General features: G+C 47.1%; 1 protein-coding gene across 1 annotated transcript; it reads right to left on the bottom strand.

Moving 5' to 3' along the window:
• Window positions 1-295: 295 nt before the first annotated feature.
• On the bottom strand, window positions 296-13,966 carry ARF1 (ARF GTPase 1). Its single transcript, XM_082280006.1, has 5 exons — window positions 13,829-13,966; window positions 4,368-4,547; window positions 3,573-3,683; window positions 2,890-3,014; window positions 296-1,894 (listed from the first exon to the last, which is right to left on the bottom strand). The coding sequence occupies exons 2-5, from the start codon at window positions 4,513-4,515 to the stop codon at window positions 1,733-1,735; spliced, it is 546 nt and encodes a 181-aa protein (XP_082136132.1). The 5' UTR covers window positions 4,516-4,547; window positions 13,829-13,966; the 3' UTR covers window positions 296-1,732.
• Between the last annotated feature and the right edge of the window lie 4,153 nt (window positions 13,967-18,119).

Below are 18,119 nucleotides of genomic sequence, written 5' to 3'. Positions count from 1 at the left end.
TTTTTCCCCACAAAACTGCTAATTCACAGATCCCATAATTAGATGGGATCAGCAGGAGGAACAATCTGTTGGGGGAAGCGATGGGGCTACTCAACAAGCTCAAGCTTTGTTGCCCCAGTGACTCCAGTAGAACCCAATAAGCATCACCCACCACTTCACCTGCAGGGTTCCAACCAGGAATGATGCATTTCTTGTAAAATACAGGAGACATCCTCAAATTTTCACACAAATTGTGATGCTGCTGCTTGGCTTTGGATCCCTTGCACAAAGCTGATACAAACCAACACGATACCAGTGCAAGTTTCATGAAACTTTTTATTCAACAAGTATTTAATTATGATTCTGCCAAGATGATCGAATGAACAGCAAGGCATAAAAAACATGACATAGTTAAGAGATTTTATTCTAATAGCTTTAATTACAGTGCTTGTTTGTCGAAATGAAAACTGAAAACAAGTATACAAAACAGTTGATTACTAGTTGTGTATTGAAAGCAATAAAGGTTTCCACAACACTAAATAAACCAGTTCTGATAGTTCCTCGAGTTAAAGTTTAACAGCTCCAGCTTCTTCAGTGTTTATCAAAATACAAAAGAAAAGTAAAGAGGTCTTTTTTAAATTTTTCTGATGGCAAATCTGAACCTTGCAGTATGAGGGATGCCAAGGGTTTTCACACATATACAGATATGGGATTGTTCCAAAATGGGATTGAATACTTGTAGAGTGGAATGACTCTCCAAACTCTCATGCTTTTTGTTTTTTCCTTAGACACTATACATAGATGTTTGGTGTTTTTCATGGCAATTCTTACGTTAAGTACAGTACTTTCTGCCTATAGAGCTTAGGGCTAGGACAGGCTGTGCTTCCTGTGGAAAGGTTTTGCCCTCTGGAGTGGTTTATGCACAAGAAAAGTACAAAACACTTTTTGACAAATACGACAGGCTAAAAATGTCGACTTCTGGAAATGATTCAAGTTCAATGGAAACAAGAAATCTCACCTGAACCAAAAGTCAGATGTTTAGCATGAGTCTGCAAAGCTCATCTAAACCAGGCCCAGCAAATCTTTGAACGGTTGTGAACGAAGATGAGCACAGACTACGAGCTACAGAAAGAGCCAGAGATCTACTACTTATGAACTGTTCATTAAGCAGATGAAGCTAATTGGGTGTCAGTCATTGCTTCACCCTTTCGAAAGAATCAAGAGTCACCACGTTAGAGCTGGAGCAGCAGAAGCGATGTCAAACGTCTGTGTGTTTAAGTGTTTTTACTTTTCCTTGTCTATTTAAAAAAATACAGAATTCAGGTTAAAAACCAACCACCAAAATGGATCTCACAGATCTCACAACCCAACCAAGATCGAATTCAGCTCTACTGCACAAGGACCACTGGCAACCCTTACATGATTAACCCACTTAAATCCCTTCCAGGTACTAAACAGTGACTTGATTCTTTACAATAAAAAAGCTGAGTAATATTGCATAGGAGTACCAGAAACTGCCTCATTGGAAACAAAAACTATTTACATTAAATAAGAAACCTAACTGTTTTCAGGCTTGTATTTGCCACATTTACAGCATGATGCAATATATACTGTGACAAAAAGAAATGAAAACAGCTTCCGGCACTCAATACCACAAAGTAGCACAGTTTGCCACATTAGAGTAAAGCGAAGGGCGAATAGGAGGAAATAAGAGGGAGGGGTGGAAAAAGAGGGAAGAGGAAGGTTTATGGTTTCATTTCTGGTTTCGGAGCTGATTGGACAACCAGTCCAGTCCTTCATAGAGACCGTCTCCACTAGTGGCACAGGTTGCCTGGATGTACCAGTTCCTGTGACGAAGAGAATGCAGTCCAAGTTTGTCTGTGATTTCTGCTGCATTCATGGCGTTCGGCAGGTCCTGAGGGAAGCAACAACAGTCATTCCCCACTCTTTTCACCACAGCTTTAAAGGCATTACAAGAAAGTTAAGAGCTCCCAGAACTTCTCTTTCAGAAAATCCCAGTGATTATTTTGGTATTCAAGCTATTTCCCCAACACTGACAAAAGCCTCAAAGGTGTAACAACCCAATCTAAAGCAGCATTATGGAGTATTTCATAGGGAAGCGAGACAGCTGATGCCTGGATCCAGCCATTCCCCCAGTGCTGATCCAAGCTCACAATTCCAAGGCTGTTTCATTCACTTTCCACTCAGGACTATCTTTTCTGTGACTGCAGTAATGATTAAAGATCAACTTTTATCACCCAGGACTACTCTGCTGAGCACAGCTTCTTTAGAGCCCACCTTTCCTGCTCCTGGACATGACTTAGGGCATCTTCACCCTTCCCAGCTGGGCCTGTGCAAGCAGTGGAGCAGGATGTTATTCCCTCTTTACATTTCCTAGTCACATTTCAGGCCCTTGACATTGGGGTTTAAGTTGCCAAGACCTTTACAAGCAATAAAAGGTAGAACTCAGCTAACTCTGAGGCCTGGAAGAGCCCAGCTCACAGGTCAACAGAAGCACATTAAAAATCAGCCCAGTGTTTCCACCAACACCAGCAGTGCCCTCAAACACCCTAAATGAGGAATTCAGGGAGGTTCTAACATTCCAGCCTTCCTCTCTGGAGGAAGCTTAGGCAGGTGCTGTAATTGGGGCATATCAACCTTAAAAATCAAACTGGTAGCATTTTTCCCTGAAACTGAAAATCTCTTAGCGAAGACTGTTTAGAAGGATGCTCCTTTCACATATGAACTTAATTTATGGTTTCCTGCCTTCAACATACCTGAGTGGCCATTTACTCTGAGTTTATTTATCATGACACTGAAAATACGAAAATCAAGGTCAAGATCTGGCACTCACAAGGACGCTGGAAGTTTTCAAGGGTTCTGACAGACAGACACCTTTCTTGGGCATACCTGTTTGTTAGCAAACACTAATAAAACAGCATCTCTGAGCTCATCTTCTGCCAACATTCTCATAAGCTCTTCTCTGGCCTCGTTCACACGTTCTCTGTCATTGCTGTCAACCACAAAAATCAGACCTAGAAATAAGCAAACAAGAATAAACATAAACTTGAAGTCTCATGTCTGGGAAAAAGTCGGTTCTTGCTGAAAGTTGGTGAAAACTGGTGTTAGCTTGCATTTGTTTTTGCAACTTGGGTACTCCCTCTACATAACCACTTGGCATTTTCCAGGGAGCAGCAACTCCTGAAATGCTGTGACAGGACTCAAGGACAGGCACGTTAAAAAGGCCCAGCACTGACAGAAGTGACAAACTCTCAGTTCATGGGGCTGCAGAGCTCACAGTAAAGACTCTGCTTTGAAGTGAGGGCAGAGCTGTGATGCTGACAGAAGAAAAACAAACTCCTGAACTCATTCTGAGTCAGAAGGACAAGGAAGACTGGTTTCTGGAATTCTTCCCATCCCTCTTTGAACCTGCAGTGGCTTAAGAGAAGAGCCAGAGCAGCACACAAACACACCCTTTTATAATAATAAATATTTCCACTCCCCTCCAAGAAACTTGCAGAATTAACTTAGTGAAGACACTCAAAAAACTCTCTTAGATTCTGGAAAGCTGGGAATTAGGTGTGTGGACTCACCTTGTGTGTTCTGGAAATAGTGGCGCCAGAGTGGTCTGATCTTGTCCTGACCGCCCACGTCCCACACTGTGAAGCTGATGTTCTTGTATTCTACTGTTTCCACATTGAAACCTAAAACAGAGATTGTGGCACAAATCTCACTTGAACATAACTGGCCTGTTGTATTTAGCAAGTCACACTCAGATTGTCATCATTAAAAAAAAGTTACCTTAAAATTTGAGTTACTTTAAACCAGCAGAATCCCGTGCTGAAGCTCTCAAAGCAGACAAACATGGGTTGTTCTGCTCCCACCTCCACCCCCACTGCAATCACACCAATGAACACATCCAATTGCTACCTGAGCAGCTAAAAAAAACAAAGTTGCCTAAAAAAATCAAACCCCCTCCCCCCCTAAAACAAACAAACAAAAAAACCCAACCTCCCCTGGGTTTTAAGAACTGCAAGTCAGGTTTCTCAATACCCTCAAATAAAAAAAGAGGGGGGGGAAAAAAAAAAAAAAAAAAAGGTGAATCCTCTGCTTCTCAGTCTGATTTACATGATGCCCCAACAGCCTGGGAGACAAACTGCCCTTCTGTGGCCCACAAAGGCTCACTCCACGAGTGACTGATGAGAGGGAGTGGAGTGAGAAAAGAGTCACAATCTCCTCCCATGGCAGCACATTTGGCTGTGCCACCTTCACACCACGGCTTTAGCAAGTGTTTGCTCTGACAGACAAGTCACTTAAATCAGCTGTGATAAGATACTGCTGAGACCCAAATCTCAAAGCCAGCAGTTATAGAAGTGTAAAAATCTTACCTATAGTAGGAATAGTAGTTACTATTTCACCAAGTTTAAGTTTGTACAAAATAGTTGTCTTTCCTGCAGCATCCAGGCCAACCATTAGAATACGCATTTCTTTTTTGCCAAAAAGGCCTTTGAAGAGGTTAGCAAAAATATTTCCCATGGCTGAAATATGTTCTCACTGGCCAGTGAAGTCTGAAGGAAAAAGATCAGAATACAACTCATGAGCTACTGACAGTTTTGTTCTGACCACGACATAAAAACCACAAAAAAACCAAAGTAAGATAATATGAATCATTTATAGACAGCCTGGCTAACACTGAACATTTCCCCCCCACTGAAGCAACACAAAGATGAACAGATGTGTCAAAACTCAGTGCTCATGGCATGACCCAGCTTTAAGTGCTTGAAATGCTTCAAATATTCTTTCAGAGATTTTGGCATTAATTGTTGTTCTCAAATTTTTGCTTGCAAAATTCATGCAGCTGACCACTGCAGGTACTTTGCTCCCCATTGTTACGGGATAATTTATCTGCAGCAAAGTGTCACCATTAAACAAACTTTTCCCAATTGACCTGCAGATAACAAGTTTTTGCTTAGCGCAGCAATAGCTGGTCCTTCTTTTGGGAAGGAAACTCGAAATACAGCTTGGATTTTCTCCTAGTCGGAACAGTTTCCTTCCTCTCCCTCCCCGAGGAAATGGTCTGTGAACAGCACATAAACACAGAGCAGTTACTTTCATTAACAGTGGAGGGAGGCCTTCTGCAGGAAGCAAATCCACATTTAATCAAACTTAACTATGGAGAATTAACAGCCACATTAAAGGAGCAAGTTCAGAGATGAGCACTTCCTTCACAGCCAACACTCCTGCCTGGGTGATTAAAGTGATTAACGTCACCAGGAGCTTCCTGTTTAGGAACTGCAGAAGCTGCCTCTGCACTCCAGCCTCAGACACTTCCCTGTGCCCTTGGGACCTGACCCTTCCCAGCACAAATTCTCCCCCTTTCCAAACTTACTCCTGCACAGTTTACAGCAGGATTGAAATCACCATGAGAACTACTGCTGTGCTCATACAAGGCATGAAAAAGCAGCCTGGAAGCTTCACAGACATATTACAGGGTGATAGGGACGATTCACACCCTCACTGCTGCTGGGTCTAGAAGCTCTCAGGTGTCAGTTCAAAAAGAAGAGACAGAGCCCAACTGAAAATTCAAGTTTCAAATACGAGATGCACAAACAGCCAATACATTCAAAGCATGAGTTTCCTGTAAACCAAATCAAATTTAAAGCATAACACAAAGTTTGAATCATCTCTGGAAATCTTCTGGATTTCACGATGAAGCTCTACTTGAAGCAGAACTCTCCCAAGAAACAGACTTTACAGAATATCTATTTCAGAGCATTAAAGTAAGATTTGGATTGAAAAGCACACCACAACATAAAAGTCTTGTCCTACTCTGTTTACTGCAGTCCCAGGGATGGCTGAAGCCTGGTTTCCCCCCCTCTGCACTGGGAAAGGTGTGAGCAGTTCTGTCCTCTTCAGGAAGCTTTGCTGGATACAGTTTTTAACCCAAAAGTTAAACTCTCCAACATTAACCAAGTCACGTGTCTAAGACAGGTAGCTCCACAGAGAAGTTCAGAGTCCACTCCAGAGTTCCTGAAGGACGTCAATCCCCACACCAATTTGCTGAAGCAACTCGAGTCAAAGATTCATTTATTTTATATGGCTGAAGCGCTAAAACTGAACTCCTCTACAAATCAGACTGGTGAGCCTGTGGATTAAAACCAAAGGGGAGGTTTAAAAGCTCTATTATTCCACCATTTCCTTTGGTATTTCTGCAGCATGACCATGCATATTCCGCTCTCACTGGAATATATGAAGGCTGTATAAACAGGAAGGTTAATTAGGAAGCAGAGAAAACAGTTTTGCTGCAGTCCCCATTTCTCCACAGCAGGAATCTCCCATCCCAGCCCACAGCACAGTTCTCACCGGGCTGGAGGGCAGGGAGGCTGTAAGGCTTTCCTTTGTCTGGCTGTTCATGCCACCTCTATCTCCTGCTTCATCTGGAAAGCAGCAGTCAGAGCTGAACTGTGACCTTTTACCAGAGCTCACATAAAGTGGCTGCAAGAACTTTTGCAGCAAGAGAACCTTAGAAGCCTGCACAAAGAATGCCTTTCTTTGGTCTGCACAAGTTTAAAAGCAAAACAGGTTATCAGATGCTTGGACTGATCACAGTAATTAGTCAAAAGAGCAAAATCCTGTCATTTACATCCACGACATCTTTCCACACACCACAGAAGTCGCAGGCTGCTGAACAAGTTGCTTGTACTTGGCAGTAACAGCAGTGAATCCCGTTAGATCCTTGTTTTCCTGGCAGCTATTTCCAGGTCAAGCCTGCCCTTCACCACTGAGGCTGCTTTTATACCACCAAGCCTCCCTATTTTTACTTTTTGTGAAGAATAAGAAATTGAGATCCATTTAAGCACTTGGTTTCCATTTCCCTCTTGTTCTCTTCCACATCCCTCCTATCCCAACCGATTCTGTAACCTATTTGGTACTTCAGGGTAGGTGGCATTACAAAAAGTCACATTTATTTTTATAGGCAGCACAGTATAGTTTACAGCCCACTCCTGCAGGAAAAGTGTGTTTACAAGTTGACTAAAAAGCAGTTGAATCCTTGCTGTCTAAAAAAAAAAAAAAAACCAGGAGAAATCCATCTGCAGAACTCCCACAAAATGTTTTGGTTCCCATCAGAGTTCTGTTGGATGAGGCTGGGGTAGGGTCCCCGTCTTCTCCACGGGTGGGACCATCCCCTGACCAGAAGCTGCTCACGTTCATCTCTTCCCACAGGAAAGGAACTCACAGTCCATGGTTTGTACTCCACACTCCTCTCCCTGCACTGCCACAGAAACTGCCTCGATGGGCCCGAGCTGCCCCCAGCCTCGGCTGCCTCTGTTAATACAGCTCAGCTGAGGGATCATGCGACTGCTCCCTCTGCACTCCAGGACCCAGCTTTAATTCCCGTTTCAGCCCATTAATTGCACCATGAGAACGTGCACAGCTGGAAAAGTCTTAAATTTCCTCGTACATTAAGTTAAGCAAAAAAAAACCCTGCTACTCCCAGGCACTGCCACCCCTTGCAATGTATATCCTGACTCACCAATATCTCACCCGTATTCCTACCTCAAGTTTAACTTCCTCCTTCCCTCCACCCAAATGTTGTCAGTAATTGCTACACCGATCGTTTTAGGAGCACAAGTTGTATAAAATTCCTGAAAACATAAAAGACTACAGCTTGTGAACTGCTTGTAGTGCTTGAGCACATCTTCAAAAGAGGGATCCATCAGGCTAAGTGGGAAGACTTGAGTATGAAAAGGAACGATTTGAATAAACGGCACGGACTATTTTTGCAGCGCTCGGTGTGTATTTTCCCTCAGCACAACTTCAGCTTCTGGAAACAGCAGCTCAGCACCCCTGACCAAAGGCAGATCACCCCAGCACTGGAGTGTCTGTCTGACTGTTTGTCCCTGCCCATCGAAGCCCTAAAGCCCTTTAGCACACTGCACTCCACCTGAGCAGCACTAAGGACCCGTCAGGCAGGTCCGGGGAAGACACAATGTGCCATTGGTCAACAGCAGCACTGACGTTCAATGGGCAAGTTGCAGTTTCGTTTCTTGAAACAAAAGTATTTTCAGCCCCCTGTTTTCTAGTAAGTGATACATTTAGATAAGCAATTAGGAGAACAGGCAGCCTTTTGCAGAGAGGCTCAGAGCGAGGAGTTAAAAATGAATGAGTGTCTGCAATAGCAGCAGCCCGGTGGTTGTTAAAGTGATACGGCCCAAGAGGAAGAAGCAGAATCTGCTTTTATTAATTGTAGGTGGTTAGAATAAGAGGTCTGAGGAATATCTCAGGGCCAAAGATCAGTAAACACTTAACCATCTGCAGCATTTTATATTTAAACGGACATTAATGCATTCGAATGTCATTTCGTTCAGGCTGCTTATCATGAGAAGTCCAATCTGCTGCCTGACCTCCCAACTCCTCGGGGGAGCTGCTGGTTAACAAGCCCCACAGATGTATGACCAGAAGGGTGTGCAGGCCATCCAAGAGAGCATAATACACCCTGAAATTCCCACAAAACCTCAAATTTCACACCTCTGGAAAAGTTCTTTTTGACCACATAGAGATTAAACTGTTTCATTTAGGTTTACACCATCTCTTTAAACATACCAGAGACAAAATGAGAGGCCAAGGCAGAGGATGCCATATGCATTATTTACTCAAACTATACTGCAGTATAGAAATACTTTTATTTCAGTTCTGTGGACCAGCACTTACCACATAAAGCTCCCACAGTGAAAAAATAATTATCCAGACTTGCTGGGCCCGTCATTTTGGCAATCTGAAAATCCCAGCAGCCATGAATATAGCAGAGGGTTGGAACCAGATGAGCTTTAAGGTCCCTTCCAACACAAACCATTCTAGGATTTTATGGTTCTATGATAAGATAAGTCAAGGAAAGTTCAAGCCTCTGTCCCTCCCCTGCACAGCGGGCTGAGATGGAGAGGTACAGAGGGCATCTGCTGTCTCTGGGAGCTGTTCCACCTCCCTGGGATGCTCCCATCCTATTTTAAATGCCGGTTTCAAGGGGAGATAAACACGGCACCACTACCAATGACACACTGCGCTACACAGTTACAATCAGACAAAATATTAAACCCCAACAGCTGCAGGTTTACCAAAACAGCTGCTTCCTGCACCTCATTCCATTTACTTGGGCACCTTGGCAAGTAAAACTGGCTTGTTTACAAAGGCAATGGATTCATGACCAAAATTCCATCTCCATTTAAAGAAAAATGTACTTGACATTGACCTAAGCATTAACTCCATGTCTGAAACAATTAGAAAACCCCCAAATCCATAATTCCTGGCCTGGTATTAACATACTAGTTCTATCAGTCACAGGAGAACAAAAATGGATCAATTTGTTGTTTACCAGAAATACTGACTGGAAATTCAGCCAGTTATCACTAGTTACCCTGGACCACTCTTTCTCATTTATAGCATTCCAGAATGTTTTAAACTAAATTATCAAGGGAAGCAAAATAGCCACACAAGAGATCACCAAACCAATGTGCAAATAAGAGGTGAGAAAGCATTTTTTAAAAGAACCCATCCAACTTCAACAGCTGTTACTGGTGTAACATGCAAGAACAACTGGCAAATAATTTAAAGTGCAAATCTAACCCGACAATATAAAGTGTGATTTAAAGGAGAATGTGAGAAGAGATCCAACAAGAATAGAACACTGCTAAAATTCAGGATTAATCTACAGCCCCAGTGTTTCACACCCCCACTCAGCAGGGAACAGTACTGATGTGTTCTCTTGAACTTGAAATAATTTCTTTACAGATTAAAGTGTTCTGTTACAGCAAATTTTGGAAACACCTCTTTATATACAGCCAGGGTGCCCCAATACATTATTTCAGTACAGTTACATTCAACTATTTTTAGAAACTGTTTACTGGCCTTCCACACCGGATAACCTGAGAGATGACAATTTATCAACTCAAATCCTTTATTAACACTGAAATTTAGCTCAGATAATTTTGATTTGAGCTACTTTAGACTGTATCAGTAGGCATGGATTACATGTAAGAAGTAAGAGCAGCCAACAAGCAGGCCGGGCCCTTTGTTCACCAGGTGATTCATTATCCTGCACAAACAGCACTGTAATAAAGGCCATGGCAACATCATCTTCCCAGAGCTCCTCATTAATATTAAGTCCTAACTCCTTTATAATTTTAACCATTAGAACCAGAAGAGTGTTAACTGTGGAGATCAACACTGACCACTGCAACCATTTCCCCCAGTTCACACTGGGGGTGCTTCTGCCAAGCTTGGGATGGAAAAGGTGTCCTGAAGGAACATAATCTGGTTATTTGAGGGAAAAGGGAGCAGCATGGAATTAGAAGGTAAAGATACATAACTCTGCTTGCATCTAAATAAGAACAGTTGGATTCGGCCACCAAAGGCTTGCATGGCTCACCTGAAAAGGGTCCAAAAGCACTGTGCACATCCAAGGCAGAGGGAGGACAAGCCAAGCACAGGTGAGAAGCCAGGTGAAAGGAAATGTCCTTCTCCAGCACCTTTGTTTAACCCAAGGAGGTTGAACACCTTGCTACACACCTTACCCAGACAGGACATTTCCCACACGCTGGAACATTCTCTTGAGAGCACTGGGTTTGGAGCAGCAGAAAACAGTTCCACTTACAGGATCAAAACAAGGACAAAAGAGGGAAAATTTCCTTTCGAGTCCTGTCTATTTCTGAGACATGAGAACAACTCACTCCTAAAATAATGGCCCGAATAAAAAGAGTCCGTACCAAAGAGAGCGAGTTGCTTGACTCAATACTCAAATCCCAAATCAGAATTATTCCCTTATTCTCATCTCCAAGCAGGGACAGCAAACTTCTGCTGATTCACAACAAAGCCTCCAACACAACCATAACCCACACAAACCAACCCACAGGAGAAGCATGTATCTGGTCTGAAAAATATCTTATTTAAAGGACAGGCTGACAGGTGAAAAGCACAGAGGGAGCTGCATCCATGCCCTCCCTGCCTGTAGCTGCTCAGGAAATACTGTGGTGCCAACAATGCAGCTGTGAACCCCGAGAACGGCGTGTGACTCCGTGCTCACCAGTTCAGCACTGGGAACACTGGTGTGAGAACTGGTGGGTACAAAGAATTTATCTTCAGATAAGCAGTGCACAGTTGGGGTGGTTTTTTTGTTTTTGAGGCTGAATTGTTCCCGAGTTCAAAATCTTCAATTTTAAGCCAAATATCCTGTTATTCACTCCCTGGAACTGGGCACTAAGTCAATATTTACACGCCTAGTAAAAATGGCAAGAACTCACACAAGAGCTTCATCCAGCAATGAAACTGGCTTTTGGTTTGGGGGAACTGTTGAGGCAGAGACTCTGAGTTGTGAGGTACCAGTGCAGTGGGTGAACAAGAGCTGTGCTAGACATGAGGGTTTTATTAGAACTGAAACATCAGCAGAAGCTCCACCACAGCCCCTCCGACGTTTGCATGTGTTAAAAATAAGGAATATAATCGGATACTCGCAAGCAGAAAGAAAAAAATGCTGAATTACACAGAAAAAACAGCTGCTGTAGTAGGAAGCTGATTCTGAACTTCTTTACTCATCAGTTAAAGAAAGGGAATGGCTGAGGATGGCGCCAGCTCTAACACAAGCTCTGTAGCATTCCAGGAGCAGAACTTCCAAGAGATTTCTAAAAAAAGAATCACAACTATTCCTTTTCAGACAAAGTTAGCTCACGTTCACCAAATTTATCCACTGTAAAGCAAGCTGGATGCTTGGGAAAGCTGTTGAAATCCATAAAAATTCTTGCTTGAAAGCCGATCTTTAAAAAGCAAAGGTCATTTTAGAAATAAAAGCCTCTGGGATGTGTAAAGGTGGTTCTTTAAATTTCACCACTGCAAATCCAGCTGCAATCCTGGGTTGTGAGCTTTTCCTCCTTCCATCAATTCATGTCATCAATGGCTTAGCCGATAATTATCTGTATAAATGCTCCTGCTTAAAGCAGCTGGAGCACAGCAGTTTGGTGAGCTCGCAGGAGCAGAATCCAGCCCCTACTCCCACACACGCTTGGTTTGCCTTGAAAAGCTGTGACTGGTCCTCCCCCCACTTGGTCAGCATGACTAACACTCACAGGGAACTCGGTGCACGAGCACAGCTCCTGCCAGGCCCTTCCACATTCCAACTATTTCACAACCTAGGAAATGTTAACAGAAACCAATCGGAGGTCTTCGGACCATCTGAGGTGTTTGACTTTTAACAGGATTTACATCACAAACACAAAGCTGTTCTGAGGGGAGGACGGCTCTGCTTGAGCCATTTTAATTCCTGATGTTCCACCACGGGAAACACCAACAAACTTGGCAAAGCTGTGGAGTTTGAGTTGAAGAGGTTCAATCGAGGTGAGTTTCCTCACCCTTTCACCCAATGCAATTATTCCAACAGGGAAAGCAGCCCAACAGGGCTCTCCAGCACTGCAGACACGTTTGTAGCAGAGAAAATCAGTGGCATCAAACCAACCCCACAAACCTTCCTTTCAGAGAACCCCTTTAGCCATAAGACTGCACTCTTATTTTATTCCATTATAAACTCCCTGAATAAAAGTAAAATAGCAATCCCCCACTTTAGCCACACTTCCTTTTTTTTCCCCCAGAAGTGCTCCAAATCAGCAGCAAAAATAGCAATAAAGATATTACTGAACGACCTTGGAAAAATCCACTTTGCCTCGGTTTCTCCGCCTGGAAAATAAGGTTAATGGAATACCCTGCAAAGGGGTTCTGTGAGCCTCACAAGACAAAGCTCAAAGTATTAAATAAATACCTGGAATTTTAGTTATTGACAAAGCCACAATTTCAACACCAGACCTCTGGTCACGGCTCTTATCAACCTGTGGAATTTGCTTTGGCAGGAGCAGAGCGGCAAAGCCACAAGGTCAATGTCAAACACGACAACATTTGGGCAGTTTTATGGCCCGGCAGAGTTTTGGTCTCGCTCTGCTGGGGCAGAGCCGGGCTATCACTTCATCACACAGAGGTTTATCAGCCCCAAAGTATCACGTTCACCGCTCACGGAGACAGGACGCAGTATTTTCAGACAGAATATAATATCCTCCCACTGGGAGCTGCTCCGCCAAGGAAAGCTGATCTCCCACACCATCAAAATCAAGCCGATGGATGGCAAACAAGAGTTGTTTGCTTCAGGATAAAGCTCAACTCCTCAGCCCAGCAAAAAAACCCTAACTCAGCAGCCATGGGCTTATGGAGAAACAACCTCTGCCCCACGAGCTTCATCCGAGCCTCGTTTCCCCCACCAGAGGAGGGTTTTCGGGGGGAGAGGAGAAGGAGGAAATGCCTCTCCTTCCTCGGAGCCGTCCACGGGCGGGGCAGAGGCCGGAATGAGCGAGTTTGGGGAAGGGAGGACAAGCCCATCCCGTCTAATCCCATCGCTAGAGGGAGCGGAGCGGGGCCTTGTGCAGCTGCTGGCGAGCTGGAGCGATTCCCCTTTCCCACCCTTGCCTATCCCACGCCTTCCCACCCCATCCCACCCACAAGCAGAGAAGCGAAAGGCCCGACTCCCCCCGCCGCCCCAAAGACGTGGAGGGAGGGACGGATGGGGCAGCGCCGCTCCTGGAGGCCTCCGGTGCTGTGGGGAGAAAGGAATGAGCAGAGATGAGACGGAGTGAGAAGGAATTAAAAGGAATGAGAAGGAAAGAGAAGGAAAGAGCCGCCCGGCCCCGCTCCCCCAGCGCCCGCCGCCGCCTCCCCTCAGCGCCAAGGCCGCGGGGTGCAGGCGGGGGCGCGGCGCGACGGGCGGGGGAGAGGGGCAAAAAAGACTCGAAAGGAGGGAAGAAGAAGGTGTCGGCAAACCCACCGGCGTCGTCGGGAGCCGCGGGCCGTGGGTCTGGCTGCGCTCGGAGGGTCCCGCTCGGAGCCCGCTCGCCCCGGCCGCGATCCGCCCTGGAGCACAAGATGGCGGCGCGATGCGGCCACGTCAGTGCCCGCCCCGCGCGGGGCACCACGGGGAAGCGAGGAGGGAGGCGGGGGCGCGGCCTGCGGGAGGGGGCGTGGCCAAGGCGGGCTGAGAGGGCCCGGCCGGCGGGGGCGGGGCGTAGGGGCGCAGTGGGCGTGGCCACGGCTGGAGCGGCAGCGCTGCGGGGAGGGGGCGTGGCCTGGGTGAGTGGGCGTGGCCACAACGGGAGAGGCGGCTCTGAGGGGAGGGGCGTGGTCTGGGTGAGTGGGCGTGGCCTGCGGGTCGGCCACGCCCACTCGGGCAGCGCGGGGCGGGGCGCGGAGCTCGGCGCGCGCGGGGCCGGGATCCCCCGGGATCCCCCGGGATGGCGGGAATGGGGCTGGTGGGGACCGTGCCTTCCCCTTTTCCCTGCACCGCTGCCCCTTCACGGCACCCTGCCCTCCCCTTCCCTGCGCCGGGCGTCCTGCCCCTGCACCGTTCTCCTTTTCCTGCGCCGTTCTCACTTCCCTGCTCCGTTCCCCCTCTTCCCTGCACCATTCCCTCTTCCCTGCTCCGTTCCCCCTCTTCCCTGCACCATTCCCTCTTCCATGCAGCATTCCTTCACCTTCTCTGCACCACTCCCCCTTCCCTGCCCCGTTCCCCCTTCCCTGCCCCGTTCCCCTTTCCCTGCAGCATTCCTTCACCTTCTCTGCACCATTCCTTCCCCTTCCCTGCACCATTCCCTCTTCCCTGCCCCGTTCCCCTTTTCCCTGCCCCGTTCCCCTTTTCCCTGCCCCGTTCCCCTTTTCCCTGCACCATTCCCCTTTTCCCTGCCCCGTTCCCCTTTTCCCTGCCCTGTTCCCCTCTTCCCTGCACCGTTCCCCTTTTCCCTGCACCATTCCCCCTTCCCAAAGCAGCCAGGGATCCGCTCTGGGCTCTCGCACATGCCGTGCAGTCCTGTTCCGTGCCCGACCCTGCCGGGATGCGGGATGTGGGCTTGGCACGTGCTCGCTGGAGGGTTTGCGTGTGCCAGGCCGCGTTGGGATGTGTGTGTTCCTCGAGGGAACGCGTGTGTGCACCTCAAGGGGCGTGGGACAGGCGCTGCTTTTGGGGGTGACATAGGCTGTGCTGGGGTGTTCCGTGTGTCAGGCTGCTTGGGGATGCATGTGGCATCTATGCCAGGCAGCATCCGTGTCGTGTGTCGTCCTCTCCGTGCAGCATCCGTGCCAGGCAGCGTCCGTGCTGTGTAGCCTCCATGGCATGTAACATCCCTGGTGGGCAGCACCCATAGGGAGCAGCAGCTGTGTCATGCAGGAAGCATTTTGGGCAGCATTCATGCCATACACCATCCACAGTGAGCAGCAGCTGTGCCATGCAGGATCCACACCATCCACCATCCGTGCTGGGTAGCACCCATGCCATGCAGGCTCCGTGTTGGGTAGTATCCACACCGTGCAGCAGGCATCTTGGGCAGCACCTGTGCCATGCATCAGCCTTTCCATCCATCATTTGCTCCATGCAGCATCCATGCTGGGCAGCATCCATGCCGTGTAGCATTTCTGCCATGCAGCACACACACCGTGTAGCATCCATGCTGGGCAGCATCCATGCCACACAGCATCCGTGCCAGGCAACATCTGTGGTGAGGAGCATCTGTGCCATGCAGCGTCCATGTCATGCAGGATCCATGTTGAGTAACATCCATGCCAGGCAGCATCCATGGTGAGCAGCATCCATGCCATGCATCATGCACTCCCTGCAGCATCCCATGCCATGGAGCATCCGTGGTGGGCAGCATCCATGCCGTGCAGCATTCCCGCCGTGCAGCATCCACGCTGGGCAGCATCCGTGCCAGGCTGTATCCACACCAGGCCTTATCCATGCCCTGCAGTGTCCACGCCGTGCAGCATTGCCCTGTGTGTGCTCAGGGATGTGCTCCTGAATTATATATGTGTAAAAAATGGAAAGCTGTCCGTGCACCCTGCCAGGGGGTTCCTGCAAGTCCAACAGTCCCAGTGTGTTCCCCACCTTCAGCAGCAGCTGGTCATGACAGATCCAAAGAAAATCCTTAAGGCTTTTGTATCCAGAGTAAAGCAGGACTGCAGGGAGGGCCGCCTTTGCTGCTCTGCTGCCGTTTCTGTTCACTTCTGAGACAAAACAGAGATGGTTTGGTAAAATTTTTATTGTTTCTGGTGCTAGAAATGGCTAAAAGGAGAAGACTCACCCTGGGTGCTGCTCCAGCCTCTCTGTGCCTCAGTTCCTCCATAGAGGGGAAAATTCCTTTTAATTTTTTTTACCTAGGCAATTAATTTTCATTATTTACACTAAAATTAATTCATTTTACCTTACAGAGGACAGAGGGAACAGGTCAGCACAGCAGTATCTTAACTCCACATGGAAAGAAAATAATTCACATCCAAAGCCCAAGAGATCGGTATAGAAACAACTGTGCACAATAAATTTAAGCTTATCTCCTTTCTGGTTTGGGTTAACTTTGAGATAAATCGAGGTCATGTGCTGTCCCAGGCTAAATACTGAATACTTCCTCTGTTAAAGACAGGAAGAGAAGTTTTGAAACACAGCAGGAAGCCACCAGAACTTCTTATTTCCAGATTTCCCCCTGATGCTCCTAGGAAATGAATACCTCGAGGAGCTCCATCCCCTGTCCGATGGGGCTGAAAGCACCCAGCAGCTGAAAACATTACACAGAGAAGGCAGGCAGGCAGATGGGCATGAGCCCAAAAGCTTCTTTTCCTAAAAAAATTGGGTCACACGCAAGAGAGATGGCAGCAACAGGGCTGAGAAGTGCCAGGAGGGAGCCTGGGCAGGAGGCAAGACCATCCCTGTGCTTCTCCCAGGGAGGCACCACCCCCGTGCAGAGAAGCTATAAACTAGTACTACTATTTTGCTCAAGAAAGCACCTAAATTGCATTAAATCTCCCCAGAGAGTCACTGGGCAGCAGCAGCACCGATGTTCTAAGAAAGTGATGGCAAAGACACGCTGAGAAATCGAATTAATCCTGTTTTCCTGCACTGTGGAAGCTGACCTGGCTGAAACAGGGGATTTCAGGAAGAGGAAAGCTGTTCCAGGGGACAGATTGCTGCCCACCCCGATGTCCAGGCACGGACAGCTACCACTGGGATCACAGATGTCCCTGTCCCTTCAGTGCAGCCTGGCTTTGTGACCTGTTTGGGACACAGCACCCTCCAGGACCTGGTTTAAGACAAACCGAGTTGAACCTAAAATACAAAGTGGGGTTTAAGGAGCATAAGGAGAATTTGCACTGGCTCAGGGCTTCTGGGGAAATATCTGCCTCTGTCCCTGCTGGACATTGTGGGTGAGCCCTGGGGCAGGAGCTGGGTTGAGAGGCTCTGTGTGTCCGTGATAGGAGGAAGCTGCTTTCAAATCAACAGCAAAAACTCATTAGTGAATTTCTCCCCATCCCCAAAGCTGAGCTGAGCAGCCCTTGTTTCACAGCCCTTCTCCATGCCCGGGCGGTGAACCAGATCAGGGCTGCTCTGAGTTAAAAATAACCCTTCTCTCATTTTCTTTTTCTTTTTTTTTTTTTTTTTTTTTTGTGCTTTATTTTTAACCCAGAGCAGCTCCTCATTTTAGCTCACTCAGGGGAGAAGATGCTCAATCCCCCCACCCCAGCAGAGTGAAAATCCAGCTGGTGGAGGTGCAGAGCAAGTCAGAGGAGGTTGTTTCACTATCATCACCTCTGATACATCCCCAGTGATATCTGATTTCACTGTTATCACCCTGTGGAGACCCGAGTGGACGCTGAGCTCCAGCCCCCATCCATCTGATTCATTCCTGAGGCTGCTGCTGTGATGCAGCTGGAACCCTTTGCCTGGTGACTCACAACTTTCATGGAAAGAGGAAAGAGGCCTCAGTTTCTTTTTCAGCTGAGGGAGCAGACCTGCCCCTTGCTTTCTCCACCCTAAGAAAAACCCATGTGGGAGAAGGCAAAACCTGGAAGGGACCCCTCAGGGCAGCTCGGCTCATGTTCTGGGTGCTCCCAAGGTTCCAGACAGCCCCTTGGCTTTTCCTGGGTGGCTGCTTTGGAGCTGGAGAGTTTTCCACCCCGCTGAGAGCCTCTGATGACAAATCTGCAGCTGAACTACACCCTGTTCTCACTGCCCTTTTGGAAAAAAAAAAAAAAATAAAAAAAGGAGTGTTTGTGCAAGGCGATTTCTGAGGTTATAAAAA

This window comes from Coloeus monedula (genome assembly GCF_965178545.1).
Source record: "Coloeus monedula genome assembly, chromosome: 1".
NCBI classification, from domain to species: domain Eukaryota; kingdom Metazoa; phylum Chordata; class Aves; order Passeriformes; family Corvidae; genus Coloeus; species Coloeus monedula.
Note: the sequence above shows the minus strand (reverse complement) of the source record. Positions and strands in the feature narration are given on the sequence as shown.

Coding starts and splice junctions, on each gene's coding strand:
- ARF1 (XM_082280006.1), bottom strand. CDS start 4,515: ATGGGAAATATTTTTGCTAACCTCTTCAAAGGCCTTTTTGGCAAAAAA. Junction 3,684..4,367: donor AACTACTATTCCTACTATAG/GTAAGATTTTTA, acceptor TCTCTGTTTTAG/GTTTCAATGTGGAAACAGTA. Junction 3,015..3,572: donor CTATTTCCAGAACACACAAG/GTGAGTCCACAC, acceptor GCTTATTTCTAG/GTCTGATTTTTGTGGTTGAC.